Source organism: Octodon degus, unplaced genomic scaffold, assembly GCF_000260255.1.
Source record: "Octodon degus isolate 3935 unplaced genomic scaffold, OctDeg1.0 scaffold00045, whole genome shotgun sequence".
Taxonomy (NCBI): domain Eukaryota; kingdom Metazoa; phylum Chordata; class Mammalia; order Rodentia; family Octodontidae; genus Octodon; species Octodon degus.
In genome coordinates this window covers 6,842,802-6,860,987 of record NW_004524621.1, presented here as the reverse complement: position 1 = coordinate 6,860,987, position 18,186 = coordinate 6,842,802, and the positions used below count along the sequence as shown (strand labels likewise).

The 18,186-nt window shown below is 58.1% G+C and overlaps 1 protein-coding gene across 6 annotated transcripts in view; it reads right to left on the bottom strand.

The window, feature by feature from the left end:
- Positions 1 to 667: 667 nt before the first annotated feature.
- Col18a1 (collagen type XVIII alpha 1 chain) overlaps positions 668 to 18,186 on the bottom strand; it is a 78,753-nt gene continuing 61,234 nt past the window's right edge. For 4 of the 6 annotated variants that reach the window (XM_023715984.1, XM_023715979.1, XM_023715983.1 and 1 more), the window contains 33 exons: positions 17,734 to 17,796; positions 17,558 to 17,644; positions 17,313 to 17,366; positions 17,050 to 17,208; positions 16,226 to 16,288; positions 16,003 to 16,029; positions 15,280 to 15,411; positions 14,921 to 14,983; positions 14,380 to 14,406; positions 13,669 to 13,704; positions 13,073 to 13,144; positions 12,804 to 12,839; positions 12,522 to 12,611; positions 11,398 to 11,427; positions 11,278 to 11,304; positions 10,988 to 11,050; positions 10,683 to 10,757; positions 10,193 to 10,219; positions 9,993 to 10,046; positions 9,553 to 9,627; positions 8,936 to 9,004; positions 8,535 to 8,577; positions 8,217 to 8,279; positions 7,070 to 7,113; positions 6,869 to 6,994; positions 6,434 to 6,578; positions 6,269 to 6,342; positions 5,915 to 6,043; positions 5,070 to 5,102; positions 4,234 to 4,482; positions 3,620 to 3,817; positions 2,468 to 2,583; positions 668 to 1,899 (listed from right to left, as the gene is read on the bottom strand). In XM_023715984.1, the coding sequence (XP_023571752.1) occupies positions 1,689 to 1,899; positions 2,468 to 2,583; positions 3,620 to 3,817; positions 4,234 to 4,482; positions 5,070 to 5,102; positions 5,915 to 6,043; positions 6,269 to 6,342; positions 6,434 to 6,578; positions 6,869 to 6,994; positions 7,070 to 7,113; positions 8,217 to 8,279; positions 8,535 to 8,577; positions 8,936 to 9,004; positions 9,553 to 9,627; positions 9,993 to 10,046; positions 10,193 to 10,219; positions 10,683 to 10,757; positions 10,988 to 11,050; positions 11,278 to 11,304; positions 11,398 to 11,427; positions 12,522 to 12,611; positions 12,804 to 12,839; positions 13,073 to 13,144; positions 13,669 to 13,704; positions 14,380 to 14,406; positions 14,921 to 14,983; positions 15,280 to 15,411; positions 16,003 to 16,029; positions 16,226 to 16,288; positions 17,050 to 17,208; positions 17,313 to 17,366; positions 17,558 to 17,644; positions 17,734 to 17,796 (2,760 nt within the window). In that variant the 3' untranslated portion in view covers positions 668 to 1,688. The remainder of the gene's footprint in view (positions 1,900 to 2,467; positions 2,584 to 3,619; positions 3,818 to 4,233; positions 4,483 to 5,069; positions 5,103 to 5,914; positions 6,044 to 6,268; positions 6,343 to 6,433; positions 6,579 to 6,868; positions 6,995 to 7,069; positions 7,114 to 8,216; positions 8,280 to 8,534; positions 8,578 to 8,935; positions 9,005 to 9,552; positions 9,628 to 9,992; positions 10,047 to 10,192; positions 10,220 to 10,682; positions 10,758 to 10,987; positions 11,051 to 11,277; positions 11,305 to 11,397; positions 11,428 to 12,521; positions 12,612 to 12,803; positions 12,840 to 13,072; positions 13,145 to 13,668; positions 13,705 to 14,379; positions 14,407 to 14,920; positions 14,984 to 15,279; positions 15,412 to 16,002; positions 16,030 to 16,225; positions 16,289 to 17,049; positions 17,209 to 17,312; positions 17,367 to 17,557; positions 17,645 to 17,733; positions 17,797 to 18,186) is intronic. The other 2 variants (XM_023715980.1, XM_023715982.1) reach the window with 2 other exon arrangements.

Sequence of the window (18,186 nt, the reverse complement as noted above, 5' to 3'; positions counted from 1 at the left end):
TTGCCAGAAGGGCACAACAGGTTCACCCTCAAGGGCAGCAGCAGGAAGGAGCTGAGCAGAGCAGCCAGACCCAAGCCAGGCACAGCTGGATAAATCCAAACTATGTAGATCTGTACCTGAACTTCAGTACATGCTAAGGTTATAACTACAACGTAGATCAACAACAAAGTCAGAAGACAGTGCTACACAAAATGACGAGAAGGAACAAAATGCAACCTCAGAACCCAAGCCCACCCGTAACAAGTGCAGAGAACACTAACCCAACTTATAGCACCTGTGTAGGGAGCAATGGTGCTGGCCTGGATTCAGGTGAAGACAGCCAGCCACCAGAGAGATTCAAGAAGGGCAAATGCTGAGAATCTACACCTCTGTACAGCACATCAGCACACAGCTGTACCCTGCATCTGTGTGTTTGCACATCTCTAACACATGCATACTTTGTGCATCCATATACATGTATGCATTTCTACACACATGCATGGGCATATATGCACACTATATACCCCACATACCTGCATGAGCATATCCTGCACACTTACATACTCATCCACATCCACCAGTGCTCCCTCAGATTGTCCACTAGGAAATCCAAGGACACAAGACTACCAAGGGCTTATGGTGGATGATTTTGCTCTTTAGTAACAGGGAAGGCTGCTTATAAGCTGTGTCTGTGTAAAAAGTTTTTATTTGCATCCTTTTGAAATGTTCTACACCACGTAGTTACAGAACCAGCCCCACGAATTTCACCCAATCCTCAGGCCATAGATACCACATAGTGAGGCTGAAGCACATTGGTATGGCAACTGTGGGCAAGCACGTGACCACTGCAGCACAAATACTCTGGACTTTGGAACTTGCAGGCCAAAGGGTTGGGGATAAGACACTACTAGGCCTGTCTTATAACCCACAGACTTCTCCTACTCAGGCAGCAGGGTCACACTACTCTGGACTGGTTTTGGGGTCACCTGAGATATGAGCCTGAGGAGAGACCTGAGAAGGCCTTGATACCCAGGCAGGCTGGAAGGAAGCCGTGGACAAACCACAGTATGCCTCACCCTGTCCCTGGGCACAGCCTGGGAGGACAGTGGACAGCTGGACCCTGCTCCCGTGGCGCAACTGGGTCAGTGCAGCAGTTAAGGCCAGGGGTGGGGGTCTGCCCTAGCCTAGTATGTGGCCATTGTCTCTGTGGATGAATGTGTACCTGGCACAGCCAGCAGGTGGCAAGGGAGGCCAGGAGCTCCATGCTAACTGAACCCAGCCTTCAGCACCTCTGTTGCCGGTGTCTCTGTGGGCAGAGAGGAACCAGGCAGGAAACTGCACACCTGCCAGGGAGCCAGGCCCTTCCCACACTGGTAGGCCCATGAGCCTGCAGGCCAGGATGCATGCAAGTCTCAGCCACATCCTGGGGCAGCCTTTTGCTGAAGTTGAGCTGTGGTCCGATGTGGCCGTAGGCACAGAGGCCAGCAACATGTCATAGTTGGCCAACATAGTGGGGAGGGTGGGAGTGGGGACATTCAGGCATTGAGCTGCTCTAAACTTTTAAAAAAATACACTCTTTGGCTTCTTTTATTTCTCAAGGATTATATGAAATGTGAACTGCACAGAAACATATCCTGCCAGCCCCTAGGCTGGCCAGCTGCTCCCTGCCTGTGCCTGTCTTCCGACTGCCTCCATCTAGCCACAGGGCCCTACTTGGAGGGTGTCATGAAACTGTTCTCAATGCAGAGGACGATGTAGTTGTTGTGGCAACTTGCAGCGTTCTGCTCCAGCAGCCTGCCAGCTAGCAGCGAGGAGGCCTGGCCTGTGGCCCCAGCTGCCTCTGTCCGCCATGTCTCACAGTAGCTCTCGGTCAGCCGGCGCCCACTAGGGTCAGAGCCATGCCACACGCTCTTCTGGGGCCTGCAAGACAGCATGTTGTCAGCCTTCCCAGACATCAGAGGTCATGGCCAGCCCTGGCGCTGTGATTAGGTGCTATGTACCAGGAACAAGCCCCACCTGCTGGTAACTCTCATGTAGAGCCAGGGAGTTTTTTGTGGGTTCCTTTCAGTAAAAGCAGATGATGCTTTTCAATAGCAGGGGGCTGGGGGCAAGGATGTCATCATACCATCAGGGGAGGTTACTGTGTGGTACTGTTCTGAGGGCAGCCTGGCCACTCCTGTGCCACAAGAGCACAAGGATTCTGGGCAAGGACTCTTGGGGAATGCTCCACAGGCTTAGGGTCTCCTCGTGAGTTTGTTGGGTTGGATTAGACTGGAGAAATCCTCACAGATGGTGAAGGGGAGCCTGCCTGGCCACATGGTTAGGAGGTGCAGTGGTGCCCAGAGCCATGCTATTCACACCACACCTGGGTTTTATAGTTTTGGGTCTCAGCATGGACAGGTCAGTCCAGAGACAGAGGTAGCATGTGGAAAACCAGGCCATCCCTGTGTGGGGCCCTCCCTGAGCTGCCATGTTGCAGGGGACCTACCAGGCTGGATGCCTCAGGACATCTCTGCCGTCAAAGGAGAAGATGCGGGCCCCGGGCTTCAGCTGGCCCCGGGAACCTGAGAACAGAGCTTCCCAGCTGGGAGACAACACCTCATCCTGCAAAGGGAAGATGGGGCTCACGTCATCCAGTGAGCCCCAGAACCTGACCCGGGCAGAGACCCAGGCACTCAGTGCTGTTGAGGCGAGGTACTCCTCCACCCTGGCACTAACCCCACCTGGGACCCAGGTCTGTGTGTGCCCTGTCATTAGTTCTGGGGGCCCCTGGAGCTATAGTGGCAGTATATCATATAATCCAGCACCCAGGTGACTGAGGCAAGAGGATTGCTGTGAGTTCCAAGCCAGCCTGGATACGTAATGAATTCCAGGCCAGTCTGAACTCCATAGTGAAACCTGGTCTCAAAAAAAAAAAAAAGGCCGGGGAGATAGCTCACTGATCTAAGCACCTGCCAGGCAAGTGCAAGGACCTGGGTTCGATCCCTAGTCCTACGTGCCATGGCACACAGTGCTGGCCACTGAAACCAAGCATGGTAGTGCATGCCTGTAATCCAGTGCTGGGGAGGCTGAGACAGGAGGATCACTACGAGTCTGAGCTGTGTAGCAAAACCCTGTACCAAATAAATAAAACATAAACCCCACGGGGAACCCCTTTCCCAAATGATGAAAAAGCCATAGGATAAAGCCACAGGTGCACCAGGCCCAGTGGCTCAAGGGGTATTTCCTGACCCCTCCCTGCATGTGGGATGACCTGCCACCTGTGTAGGTTGATGCCCCATGGAGTCCTGGCCCTGCCATCCATACATGGTCAGAGCATGAGCCACCAGAAACATCCATGGCTGGGTACTAGAACCCCCATGGGGCACTGCAAGAGTCAGGAGTTTGGGCAGCATGGGGATTTTACAGGATGTCCTGGGACAGCAGTGACTTCCAGCATGAGGCCCTGCCTAGTCTCCAGGACATGGCTGCCCACAGGTGTGGTACTCTCCCAGCTCAGCTCCAGGAGGGGACAGCAGCAGAACCTTATGACCTTCAAGCCCTGAGCAAAGCCCTGCCTGGATCTCTCACCTGAGCCCAGACCTGACATAATCTAAGGATACCTCCAGCACTATGCTGTGGGCTGGGTTGGGCCACCCACCTTGAGGTTGACAATGGGCACAGCCCCTCGGTCTGCACGCCGCACAATGCTGTAGAGGTCCTGAAGCCTTGAGGACAGGAAGGCACGGAAGGTGCCGCTCAGCCCCACTGCTCGAGCCTGCTGGAAGCACTGGAAGTCTGCCCCACGGATGCCACGCATGCCACCTGGCAGTGGGCTGTTGAGCGCCACCAGGTGGAGCTGCAGGGAGATAACATGTCATACACCACAGCCCTCAGCCACGTGACAGGTACTGAAGGCCCTGGGGATAGCTCTGAGGAGGCAAATGCTGTCTGGCTGCCGCAGGCCCAGGAAGCAGCCCTCATGTGGCCTTGATGCCCAGCATGGAGCATGGTGGGGCCAGCTGGTCCTCTGGGTGCAGCACAGCACACACACCCCCCAGCTGGGCTGGCCTTATCAGCAGGAGAGCCTCAAAGCTTCTGGCCTATGGCTGTCTTCTCTGTGCCTCCAAGATGTCTGAATTTTCAGATAGCCACTTGGCCACCAGAGGGCCACCCAGGCCCAGAGGACTACCACCAGGGACAACCCTGACCCATCACGGCCTTGACCTGAGCACAGCCCAGGACCAAGGGCTGTGCCCACCCTGGGGTGCTCACCACGGGCTGGAAGTCATGGTGGGAGTGGGCTGCTGAGCCTGTTGGGCTGGTGGGCCGGTGATGCACATAGGCGCCATGGTGGTGTGGTGGTCCGGGGTAGGGCTGGGAATCTGGCAGGCGTGGGGGGCTGGCTAGGATGTCATCTGCCCGCCAGGGCCGTGCAGTGGAGTAGGAGTGCTCCCGCCATGGGTATGGACCACCGCCATGCAGCTGCACCAGTGGAGGCTGCAGAGCGGCCACCTCATTGTCCTATGGTAGAGGACAGTGTCATGGACAGGAGAGCCTGCACCCACAACCCAGCTACTGCCTGTCCCCCCTCCCACCTCTGCTCTGCCCTGGGTCAGCAGGGCTGGGCTTCCCATGGTGGGCAGGGTTGTTCTGGGAGTGCATAGGGCATGCAGTCCCGCCAGGGGGTAGCCCCACCTGCCCGCATGCTAGGGTTGGAGTCTCACCCTCCATGTGGCCAGCTAGGCCACCACATCAGAGCAAAATCCTTGCCAACCACAGCCTCCTGGGCCCATGCCATCCCCTTCTGCCCAGCCCTGAGCCTTGAAGGCTGTACAGTGTCTGCAACCCCACAGCATGGGCTCTGCTGTCCACTTTCAGTCCACCCCACTGTGCCCGCTCCCAACTCCCTTTCTACCCCGCCTCTGAACACACTGGAAACAGGGTGGAGTACATGGATGTCCACTGGAGACCCTCTCAGCCTGACTGCTTTCCCTAGCGGAAAACACTGGGGTCACACACACTTCCAGCACCAAGTGTTCCGGCAACACGAGGCAATGTGGGCCTCCTTGTCCCTACTGTGCCCCAGCCTCAGTCTGTTCCCTCCTTACCGTCTCACGAGGGAGTGGCATCCGGGCCTCCAGCTGGAAGGAAGCAGCAGTGTTACTCTAGCTGGTGTGAGGGTAGCCAGAGACCTGGCCCCCACATGGCACCCTGATAGGACCAGGAAGGCGCGGCTATCCTGCTCTCAGCGCCAGTGTCAGGTGCATGGTGGGCACCACGGGTGATGTTGGCAGGGCCATGATGGAGGTTGCTTGCTGCCCACGTGGGATCAGATCAACTATACCCCTCAGTGTGGACAGAGGCTCCACAGACAAAATGGGCTATTTGGGGCACAGGGCTGCTGTGCCAGACCTCACGTGGGTCACACCAAGGAGAATTTCTCCTGGCTCATCAGAACAGGGTCCCTGGTTCTGAGAAAGCAGGAGCAAGGTTGGCCTTGCCTCTGGGTACAGGCTGGGTGGGAGGAGCCTGGCCTACAGGCCCAGCCCCACAGAATGGAGGATGAGCAGCCTTCTTCGTCTTGAGGCATCCAGGGACTTCAAGGATGGTCCTCGTGTGTTTGTAATGCACCACTGTGAAACCACCAAGCCCAGCCTCCACCTGCCTGGAGCCCACAGGCAAGTGCTGATCCTGGGCCCATCCTGCAGGAAGGCCTTGTCCGGACACAGGTATGTAGACCTGTATCTGTGTTCTGCCCATGGGAGCCACCTGAAGCCCAGTTGAGGGTGTGTAACATAGGTAAAACACTTGTGAGTGTAAGCTGCCCAAAACATAGTGGCTAACTTTTTAAGAAGTGAAGAACCCTCGAGGTGAGAGGTGGTGCAACAAGCATGGCAGACACCTGCCTCCCCCTTGTGGGGTGGTGAAGCAGGGCCGGGGCTCAATAACTCACCAGGACCTTGCGGACCCCATTTTGGACGCGGACGTAGAGCTCCTCGTCCTCAGCCACGAACATGAGCCAGCCCTCCGGCACCTCGCGCACCTTCTCCAGCATGGCCTCGTAGGTGGCCCAGGCCCTCACCTGCAGGGCCAAGCTCTGTGGGTCCTGTACCTGCACCTGGGATGGTGGCACTAGGGCCTGGGCTTCCAGAGGGTGGGGAATGTGGCCACAGGGGGGACCCTTCTTGGGTCCCAGCTCACTCTGGCCCCTAGGCTGCTGCCCCCAGCATACCAACACCAGAACCTGCACAGCAGCAGGCCTTCCTCCCTGGACCCCGAGTCTCCCTCCAGCCTCCTGACCACTTACCCCTGAGGAGGTGCCCATGGTCCCTGGAGGTCCTGGGGGACCAGGAGGCCCTGGGGGACCAGGAATGCTGACAGCTACAGGAGAGAAACCAAGATGCTGTGGGCCACATGGGCAGCCTGGTGACAAGGCTATGCCCAGCCACCCCAACTCCTTGCCCACACTTACTCTGCCTGTGTGGGCCAGGAAATGAGGGGGGCCCTGGGGGCCCAGGAGGCCCAGGGGGGCCCTGGCGCCCCTCATAGCCAATGCCAGGAGGTCCCTGAGGGCCAGGTGGGCCAGGTGGGCCCCGGATGCTCTCTCCCTTGGGACCCTAGGATGACAGCAAACCCATCACCCTCTGCCCCCTGGGGCTCTCAGGACAGCAGCTGGGCCCCCAGAGTCTTTGGGCAAAAGGTTCAGAGCTGGGGACAGTGATGGATGAGGACGATAATAGAGCAGAACACCAGGACAGCAGCAAGAGATGCCAGTAGGGAGTTGTGTGCCCCGCCCTAGGAGGCTATGCCCCAAGGGCTACCACGTGTCCCGCACACAGGCAAAGAATGTGAAGTCTGGTGGGGGGGGAGGGGTGGAAGCTGCAGAGTTCTTCCATGCCAGGCTTACCGGGATCCCAGGGTATCCTGGTGGGCCAGGGGGGCCAGGCATAGTGGAGCCAAAAAAGCTACCACCGACCCCAGGTGCTCCCCTCTCGCCCTTCTGTCCAGTGTCCCCTCGCTCCCCCTTCTCGCCCTGTGGAAGGACAGGCTCATGAAGTGGCTGCATGCTCAGCCCTGTGGGGCACCCCAGCCCAGGGATATCGCCTACCTTCAGTTCAGCTCCCAGGGTGAAGAGATCCAAGGGGAACTGCCCTGCAGGCGAGAGTGCAAGGTCAGGCTGGGACAAGTAGGAGGGACTAAGACAGGGCTGCAAGCCCTCCCACACCTCTCCTCACATTGCTCCCTGCTTATTCCTGGTGATTCTTTGTCCTGCTTATTCCTGGTTCATTGATACTTTCACCTCTAGTCCTGTGTCTTGTCACTGCTATTTCTTCTTTTTAAATTTTTTTTTAGTCACTGCTATCTCTAAACTGACCTTTGTCTCTGACAGGTAAGTCTGTGTCAACACTGACACTTGATCTGCAGACCTTTCTGGGTAGGGGTCTGTTGCTGTGAAGCTGTGGGTTGCTCCTACCCTTGGGCTGCACTGTCCTGGGGACCCTCTGTGGAGGTCTTCCCTACTGCTTCTGTATCAGTCCTGAGAGGCGAATGAATGTCATCAGCCTTTGCAAAGAGACAGCTTTGTCCTTTGGACTCTGATCCATTTCACTTTCCTTCTTTAACGTCTGATTTCTAAGACTCCTTCCCATCTATTTTCATCAGTCTACCACCCTGAAGTGAAGACTTGGAAACTTGATACCAAAGGTCAACAAAGCCCCTCTCCTTAGGGGAGACTGTGACTTTGGGGAAGCCCTGACCTTGGGGTGAAGTCTTCCCCTCACCAGAAACCCCTGGGGGTGGGAGCCTCAGCCCCGAGCTCTGCCTTGAGGCTGCAGCCTCCAGTTCCCTGAGAAGGTGCTAAGCTGGTGGCTTCAGATCCCCAAGGACACACGACATAGGCCTGTTGTCAGGCTCTGGGCTCTGCATGCTGCCTGTGGGTGCATGGGCTGGTGTGCTGTGCATAAACTAGGAGGACTCTAGCATGGCAGCCTGTGCCACGATTCTTGGGGCCAACCTTCAGGAGGCCCCACGTGCTAAGTGCTGTATCCTTGGGATGCCCACATGGTGCAGACATCTTGCAGTGCCTGTCCTGCCCTGCCTGGAGGCTGAGCAGCAAGGCATGCTATGGGACTCGAGCTTTCCTCTGCCCAAGGAGGGTGAGACAGTGACCACAGGCAGCTGTGTTCTGGACCTGCTCAGGACCTGGAGTCCCTTTCCACCGTGGCCTGGCCTGGGGTTTGTGAGGCAGTGATCACCTGGTGGTCCAGGCTGGCCCACGTCTCCTTTGTCGCCCTTTGGTCCAGAAGGCCCCGGAAGCCCTAGAGGAACAAGAACACTATGCACTGTGGTACCTGGCAAGGTCTGCTAGTGGGGAGAAGCCATGGTGGGGCAGGAGCAAACCAGCCCGTCATGGTAGTTGCAGGCAGGCCAAGCCGGAGAGGCTGGGCAGTCTGGATGGAGTGAGCAGTGGGCACAGCACTCCTGAGGTGCCAGGAGCTGGGCTCTCTCCATATCCCTATGTAGGCATCTGTCCTGACAGGAGCCTTGACTCCATCCAATCCCCCATGTCTCACCTTGTGCTCCTGGAGTTCCAGGGCGGCCTGATTCCACGAATGCCTGCCAAAACAGGCCAGAGGTGGCCACTGAGGAGCAGAGCCCTGGAAACTGAGGTCAGTACCCTGCCACCCCATGACCCCAGACCTCCTGTCCCACAGCAGCTGTGGAACTGGAAAAAGGGTAAGGATGGGGTCCAGCGCTGTGCCTGGTAAAACGGTGCCCCTCCCACATGGAGACAGCCCCAGGCCCAGGCCCAGGCCCAAGTCTGGTCCCAGGTCTCCGCATCCTTAGGGTAGGTCTTCTCAGGGCCTCCAGGCCCAGCACAGGGCAATGGCAAGATGCAAAGCCTGCAAAGGAGGGCAGTGGCTTTCCTGAGGGGCACAAGTTAGTGCCATTGAGCAGTCCCTCAGTGACTTACATTGCTGTCATAGATGGGTGCCCCAGGAGGGCCAGGGGGCCCCGGAGGTCCTGGAGGTCCAGGCATACCCTGTGGGAACAGAGAGCTCTGGTCAGGCAGGGTCCCAGCCAGGCCATTAACAGGCAGTAAAACCAGGGCTGTGAGCACATCATGCTGGTCCCAGACAACCAGGGACAAAGATGGCCACATTTTCTGAAGGCAGCTGCTCCACATATCCCTCTGGGGAGAAGTAATGACCTTGGGTTGTGGCCAACCAGGTTTTGTAGTGACCACTTCAGAGGGACACCAGTGAGAGGAAGGCAGCATCTATGCTGGCCAGATGCCCTTGTGGAGAAGCCATGAGGATTCCTGCACCTGTGGGCTTTGGGTATATGTGTGCTCAGGCAGGAGAGTGTGTAAGAGTAGCAGTGTACTATGTACACACACGGGATTGCACTGTGTACTCACATGAAAGCACACACGTGTGCATGTGCATGCATGCCTGTGAGTATGCGCGGAGCATGGTGAGTTCACAACACCAGCCACTGTGGTGCCAGCCAGAAGAGTGAGGTGCCAAGGTCACAGCCAGGCCAGGCCAGCCCTGTCCCTGGAGACCCATCCACCTCTGCAGGACTCACCCTCATGCCAAATCCGAGGCTGGCGTCTCCAGGCTCCCCCTTCTCTCCCTTCAGCCCATTCATCCCGGGGCGGCCCTGGCAGAGCACAGGGGGCAATGGGGTGCCAGCAGCCTGGGTCCCCACAATCCCAGCAGAGCTGCTCCATCCTGCAGCGCAGCTTGTACTCCCATGTGCCCTCAGGGACCTCTGCTCTCCCTCCTCTTGCCAGAGGACTCTAGGGCAGGAGTGCCTGGACTAGAGGGCCCAGCCTGGTCCCTCTCCCACCCCAGGACCCCTCAGCCAGGAACAAGGCCTGGACACCCTTTGGCCACATGGCACAAAAGCTGTGCTTAGGAAAGGATGAGTGCTGTACACCTAGCCACCCCTTGTGGCCCTGGCTCCTCCCTGTCAGGCCTAGGCTATTGCCCCTGGGTGGAGCCTGAGCCGAGGCCAGTGCTTACCGGCCGTCCAGGAAAGCCGATCTCTCCCTTGTGCCCAGGCCGACCATATGGCCCCTGTGAGGAGGAAGGGGAGCTGAGGGATTTCTCAGGGTAGAGGAAAGGGGCGAGGACCTGCCCACCACCCTGGGCTTCAGGTGAGGCAGGACCCAGGGGTGCCCAGCTCAGAGCACAGAGATTGGTGCAGAGCATGTCCTACTCACCGGGGGTCCACGGAAGCCAGGCTCCCCCTTGGCAGAGATGAGAACATGTTAGGGGCCAGGGTCTCTGGGGTCAACCCCAGGGCCTGGCCACACTGAGTGGACCCACATGTTTCTGCACTGGGTACCCAGCACAATTCAGATGTGAAGTTGAGGGTAGAGGGGTAGAGGGCTGTCTCCAGGCTCGGAGACCCAACCTCTGGCCTTTCCACAAATCCTGGGCTCTGGCTTCCCAACACAAAACTGAAGGGCTTGTCCCAAGTATCAGGCCCCTGTTGGTACCCCACCAGAGGAGAGCAGAGGCACAGGAGAAGCCACAGCTGCAGTAAGGCTGGCAGAGGGGTGCTGAGAAGGGTCCCCACAACCTCCACTTTCCTGCAAAGAGCTCAGCTAAGGAATGGGGCCTTAGATGCCTAGGAGCCCAGCAAGGAGGTCCTGGGGGCAATCAGGACGGTCTGTGCCCCGAGGTACCACCATGCTACCCGCAGCTCACCTTGGCTCCCTTCAGCCCAGGACCCAGGGCTCTGCCATCAGGGCTGAAGATGCCACCTGGCTCCCCCTTCTCACCCTAGAACAAGAAGGCAGTAGCTGTCAGGGCTCCAGAGGGCACTTGGGACCAGGGAAGGACACAAGGCAGAGTTGGTCTCATGTGGTCAGGGCTTGTGGGAGACACACTGTCTCAGAGTGGCCACCTGACCACACAGGGCTTGTCCCTTGGGTCACAAATGGAGTATAGCCACTATAGGTCTTCTGGCCCCTGGCCACTGACAGCCCAATAGGCAGTGCCCAAGCCCTCACCTTGGGTCCTGGGGAGCCCTGTGCACCTTTGGAGCCCTCGTCGCCCTTCGGCCCAGCTGGTCCCTGGGGTGGAGATCAGACAAGAATGAGAAACTGCAACCCATGTCCCTGCCTAGTGACCGCCTCATCCCATCTCTCGAGTTTGTTCTCCAGTCCTGGGCTGGCCACAGGCTCCTGACTGAGATAAGAGCCTGAGCCCTTGTCCCGCTACCACAGCACTGTCCTGAGGATGCGACCGACTGTCCCTACCAAGGGCTCCATGGCCATAGGACAAGGGTATGTCTACTTACAGGGAAGCCTGCAAAGCCTGGCCTGCCCTGCAGGAAGAGGGACATTGTCAGCACTGGGGACAGGAATGGGGGTGTCCTCCATTAGGTAGGTACCAGCATCCTCCCTGCAGCTGTACCTACCTCAGGACCTGGCACACTGGCCAGTGCTTGCTGTCCCGCCAGCAGAAAACAAGAATCAGAGAGAGAAAGGAGACATCATTAAAACTACCTGGCTCCTGCTGTGGGACTCGCGCAGGTTGGCAGGTGCAGGATCCTGCTCTCTGTGGCTTTCCCGAGCTTGGACTAGGTCCCACAGGGGACAGCGTAGCCACTCTGGGGAAACCCAGCTCCCAGGCTAGGGTGGACATTACTCCTGTCCCCAGACTATGGGCAGTGTCTTCAAGTCCGCCTCGTGTGATGGTGCAACGTACCTCACACCTGCTGCACGCCCCCCTCCCAAGGAGGCTCCATCCACTTATGGTCCCACCCATGTGCCCAGGACTATGGGCTTCTCCTGCCCGCACCTTTGCTACCCAGGTTGAGCCCAGGGCCTTTGTACTGTGCCATCCCCACCTCTTTATAGGTTGTTTTGTTTTGTTTTGTTTTTGTTTTTGTTTTTTTTTAATTTAAGATAGGGACTCAGTAAGTTACTGAACAGTCCACGCTGGGCCCCAACTTGGAATCCTCCTGCCTCAGCTTCCCAGAGTGCTGAGATTTGAGGCGTGCACCACAGTGCCTTGTTCCTCCTGCTACCTTTTCAGACCCCTCCACAGTCCTGGCCAGGCTTGTGACCTATCACACTCTTCACCCAAACCATCCTGAGACTACTGTGCTCCTCATCTCAAAAATGAGGACACCGAGCACAGAAAGGGTGGGTAATGGGTCCAGGTCACACAACAGACAGTACTGAGACTGCATCCAGGATGGCACCCAGGCCCCACTCCTCCAGCCCTAACCAGGGCAGCCCCACCCAGGGCCAACCATGGGCAGCAGAGATCTGAGCTGCTGGTCACACCGCGTGGCTACCCAGCATCACATCCAACCCCAGGGCTTCAGTTCCTGCAGCGGAGCCCCTGCTTGTGGGATCTTTCTGCTTGTGGCAAGTTGAGCTGCCGCAGATACGAAAGGACCAAGGGCTGGGGCAGGAAGCAGGCGGGACACACAGAGCCTCAGAGCTGGGTCCTGGTGGGTCCCCAGCCATGCAGGCCTGGGCCATACCCTCAGGGACTAGGGTCAGGCCACCAGTGCCCCATGCATGTTCTTACCTCCTGCTCCGACACATAGATCACAGGGCCTGGAGGTCCTGGGGGCCCTGGGAGGCCAGGTTGCCCCACGCCATCTTTCCCTGGGTCACCCTGGAAAAGGAAGTTATGTGTCCACTCTGAAGCTGCTCTGGCCAGGTTCCTGGTGCCCCTGGCCTGGCGTGGAGGGTCCCAGAGCCATGGTGCTGAGGTGGGCCTGGAGGCTTGAGAGCCACCCTGCCCTGCCTAAGCCTGAGGGTGTCTCAGCCCCACCCTGTGTCCTACATCCCCCTCAGAGACACTCACTTTCTCTCCTGGGCTCCCTTTCTCTCCTTTAGGTCCCTGCAGAGACAGAAGGAAATTATTCATTATACACAGAAATGGAGGCTGCCAGGGACTGAGAGCTCTGCATCCCTGGGACCCACAGGGTTATGACTCACCCTTGGCTCCCTGGACTAAGACAATGGTGAGGGGACTTGGGCTCCAGGAGACCCCCAGAGCTGCCCCTGTGCCAGCTCTCAGCCCAGTTCTGTCTGGAGCCTTGTGCCCACCCCGTGCCAGCTGTGGTCACTCACCATGGGCCCAACTGCACCCTCGCTGCCTGGGAGGCCAGGGAACCCACGAGCTCCATCTGCTCCAACTTCCCCCTGGACAGATGGACAGAGGGTCTGCACATCACCGCAAAGCCAAGGGTGTGGAGACCCCTAGACAAAGCCTCAGGGCCCATGGGTGGGGATGCCAGCCACATGTCTGCCAGCCACTGGCTCAGCCCCCCTAAGGTGACTCCACTGTCACCTCCAAGGAGAGGAAAAGCTCGTAGTAGAGCCAGAGGAGCATCAGATGTTCCGTGGCTCTCTCATGCCGCAGAGTCAGAGCCTGGCTCATCCCCTCCCCGTGTTAAAACACTAGGTTCCTGGGGGCACTATGTGTGTGGGCTCTGTAGGGCAGGAGCTATTGTCATTAAGAGGAGCATGAGTTAAATAAAAAGACTTGCAGCAGATGAGGGTTGGCCAGGCAGGCAGGAGAAAGATGGGGCTGCACAGAGGTCCACCACATCCCTCACCCCATGCCCAACGTCCTTACTGACCAAGTGCTGAGGCCTCCTGGCCCCTTCTAGGGTTCCTCCCACCCTCAATTAACTCAGTTTACTAGACTGGGGCAAGGGACTCACTTTGTCTCCAGGAAGCCCAGGCAGGCCGGGATCTCCCTGCATGGACAGAAAGTTCTGTGAGTCTGCGGCAGGGCTGACACCCTCCCACTCTTCCATGCAGGAAGTGGGGCCTGTCACCCAGGAGGCACCCTGAGTTGAGGGAGGCCCAACCTGGGCCGCCTCCCCACCAGCACATGGCTGCTGCTCTGGACCCCCACATTTGTCCATGGCTACTCTACACAAGGCCTCTGCTCTGCACAGGAAGGCCCAGGATGCCTCTTAGCTGCACAGCCTCTGAATGTCCATCTCCACATCCACACGGGAAAGCAGAGCAAACCAGGTACCCCATGAACCCCAACCTAGCTCCCAGAGACGTGGCTGCTGTCCAGGGCCCAGAGGAGACCTGAGGAGAGAACCCCTACACCCACTGTCTGCTGACTTTGAACCTGGGCTTGAGTGGACTCCAAGCTTCTTGCTGAGCCCCCTTTTCCACAGATGCCTGGAACCATCCTGGTTCTAGGGCTTTGGAAAGAAGAGGTGCTGGCCAACTGTTCCCTTCCCCAATGCTCAGGTCTAGGGTGCTGGTTGTTTTCTTGTCAAGCTTTTCACATTTCCCACAATGGCCCCCTACTGCTCCTGAGTGGAGACCTTTGGCTGCCAGGTAGCACCCCACAGCAGAACAGCCATATTCATCCACCCCATAACCGCGCATGGGCTGGGCTGCTCACTGACCTTGAGTCCTGGTGGGCCGGGAGGTCCCTGTGGGCAGAAGACACCCAGGGTCAGTGTCTCCTCCCTGCAGCCACCTTGATAGCCCATCTCTGTTCCCTCTCAATATCACAGTGAGTGTGGGCATCTGCCAGCCCAGGTCTCACTGGTGTACTTGGCCATCAAGAGCTACACACAAAGCACCCTGGAGGCCAGTGCCCTGCCCACATCTACCTCCAGGAGTGGACAGCAACTGTGGGCTACCAGGAAGGTTTTTAAATATATAAAAGAACATTCTAAGTTACCATTCTTCTCAGGCCTAATTGGCTACTTCCCCAAACCAGAGCTATAGTCAGAGCCACAGGGAGACTTGCACATCCTGCTCCCCAGGAAGACCTGTCCCACAGGTCATGTGCCCCAGTCCCACTGACCCCAAGCACCCAGCACAGTCCCTCCCTGAAGACCAGGCTCAGCGCAGCTGGTTTCCATGAGGACAGATGGTCCCGCTCCCAGCTCCCATGCCACTGCTCCTAGTGGTCCTCTCCTCCCAGACTGCGTGTGATACCTGTAGCCCTGCAGAGCCTCTGGCTGTTGACCAGAAGGGGTCCCCGGAGCCTTCCATGTCATCCTGCAGGGACACAGGGACATTGGTTTCTGACCCTTGCTGAAACAGCGGCAGAGGGTACACAAGGCTGAGTGGACAGGGCCCTGGCAGGGAAGGTGGTTGCCTTGCATGTGTAGTCCACACTGAGCCCTGCAGCACCTCAACTGGACTAGCCTACAGGACTCCGATCAGCAGTCCCATGGGGGACAAGAGAAGCCCATGCCAGGGAATGGCAGCCAGTGCTGCCCAGCCAGAAGCCACCCAGGGAGGGGCTGTGACATAGGCTGGGATTCCAAGGGCCCAGAGTTGCTGCCACTCACAAATCCTGCGGCGAATCCTGGTCCAGGTGGCCCAGGTGGCCCTGGGGGTCCTGGGGGTCCAGCAGGCCCAGGGGCTCCTATAAAGCCACTTTCCCCAGTAGCACCCACAGGGCCTGGGTCTCCCTTGCTGCCCTGCAGAGTGGAGAGAAAAAGTCACCACCTTGGGCCTGGGCTTCAGCTAAAACCAGGCTGAAGCATTTTCTGTGGGAAATGTCGACACCAGGGAAAGCCATCTGCCATGGTCCCCATCCAGCCTTGTCCTTCATAGAGCCCCACCCTCAGCAGGTCCAGGAGGAGCTGGGCCAGTGCTATCCCCAAGGCCCACTGGCTAGGTCAAGGGACCAATCTGCCAGCAGGCTGGGGCCTGTCCCTGGGGAACCTGGACCAAGTAAGGCACAGTGTTTCCTATTGGCCAGCAGGTCTGGGGCCACCAGGCCATGGCCAGGAACCACAGTATGGGTACAGCACTTGGTTCATGGGGCAGAGGCTCCTTCAAATTCTTGCCAGATCCAGAACCCTCACATGTCTCATTAGCAGCCCAGGGTTTATCGAGGACATGATTGCCTGGGACTAATGCCAGCACCTGCCTGGCAACACTTGGCAGGGTGGTCAGGGCTAGGGTCATGGTCAGCACTAGGGAGCATGAGCTCACTGACACTTCCCTGGTGCCAAGCATGAAGCTCACAGTGCAGGAGATGTGGGGATGGCACGAGGGGTTTGTACCTTGGGTCCAGGGGCTCCCATGTCACCCTGCAAGAAAGAACAGTATTACAGTAAAATTAGACTGGCAGAAAAAGCAAGGAGAGAAAGCAGTCCCTGCCCCAGCTTCCCCCTGACCCAACACTGGGTGGCTGTGCTGAGTCCTTCCCACTTGGCCCAGGGTGGGTGGGGACACAGCTCCCAGAGGTGCTTGGCAGGGGCATCTGGCCTCCTGAAAGGAACTTACAAGGCTGCCTTTCTGGCCCGCTTTTCCTGGAGGACCCTCTCTTCCTGGGGAGCCAGGGGGTCCCTGCAGGGGAAAAGCAGAAATCAACACTGAGGACTAGAAGAAAACTATAGGAGTCCCCATAGTCGGGTCTCAGGAAACTCTCACAGGGCCCAGGATGTCTCCATAGCTGGGACCAGGAAGGCCCCGAGGCCAGTGCACAGAACATCCCAACACAGGCAAGACCACGGCACTGAGAGCTGGTCCCTGTCTCTTAAGTTTCCAGTCAAGTTAGGAGGACAAGAAGGGTAGCAGGTCCTGTAGGGGTGTGGCAGGCTCATAGGCTCAGGGCAGGGGACCCTCTCTGCTTCCCAGAGGTGCCTGGGAAGGTGTAAAGCAGACACAATGTGGCCTTTAACCCAGACATCCCGCCTGGGAACTGTGGCAAGAAGATGGATCCAGGGTCCAAGAGGAGCACCACAGCGAGGGACGGGGATCCTGGGGCCTGCACATCACTAACAGGGAGGGCACTGTCTGTAAGACAGTGACTCAGAGCCACCTGACCACCAGGTGTGAGAGCCAAGCTATATGGCCCACAGCAGCAGGGACATCTGTGGGCACCACAGGGCTATGCCTGGTTCGTATGTGGTCAGATGGGCAGTGCAGACCCCAACTCTCCCACCCCTCCCACAAGGGTCATTCCTACAGGGGCTACAATGAGGTCAGCACCTCAGCACCATGAGGCAGCCCAGAAGGGAGGCACCCACACCCTGAGGAATGCATGAGACCAAACTGGGCCCTCTGAGTGTCACCCAACACCTAACAGATAGGAGAGCAGGTCTTACCTGGGGCCCAGGAAACCCCGGGGAGCCATCCTTCCCAGGCACACCGGGGAGGCCTGGGGGTCCAGGAACATGAGAGCTGTTTACTCCAAAGTGGCCAGGCTCACCAGGCAGGCCTGGGACTCCAGGGGGCCCAGGGGGCCCAGGGAAGCCTCGAGGGCCCTGCAGGGACAGAGACAGTGATGCCACGGCCTGCGCAGGATGACCACACCCCTCCCAGCCATCCTACTTCCACCCCAGCTTGAGACAGGACTGTGGCTACTCACCCTGAGGGTCTCCAGGTCGCCGCTAAAGCCAGACCCCTCCATGTCGATAAAGGTCTAAGGGAGCCAGAGAGGCCATCACCAGGCCACCCTATGCACTGTTCCCTGCCCACTGACTGCCCACAAGGCAGATACTTGAGATGTCACAAGTGCCCAGGAGATCCCAGGGCAGAAGCCACTTCTCCCAGGCCACAACCCTAGGCCTGAGGATGTCTGTCTCCATGTGCAGAGGGCCAGGTGGGACTCACCAGCTTATCATGCCTGAAAGATGGTCCTGGGGGCCCTGGAGGCCCTTGGGGCCCTGGAGGTCCTCTTGGCCCGATCCCTGGATCTCCCTGAGACATAGAGAAGCCTGTCATAGAGACCCATGGGATACCCACAGGTCAGCTGGGCAGGAAAGGGTGCCCAGCCCAGGGACACTTACCTTCTCTCCCTTGGGGCCCACATCCCCTGGGATTCCTGGGAAGCCTTGTGGCCCGGCGTCCCCCTGGAAGACAGAAACAAATCAGGTATGGAGAGGGGCACCATCTACAGGAGCTTCATGCCCCAAGTCTCCTCAGAGCTGGGTGGATAGGAGTCACAGAGCCTGGGAGAGGACCCAGAGCAAGGCCAGTGCATGAAGGTAACGCCATTCCCCTGGGCCAGCAGAGCACAGCAGCTGAGAGACCTGCCTGTCACTTCTTCACAAACAGTACTGTGGGTATGGGAGACCTCTGTATTTGACACATGTACATGCGTGTGACACACTCCGTGGGGCATCGTGGCCTGGAATCACCCAGGACCACCCAAGCTCACCCGCAGCCACCCTGCTCAGTCTTTTTTTCCTTCTTTCTTTCCTTCCTTTCTTGCTTCTTTCCTTCCTTCCTTCCTTCCTTCC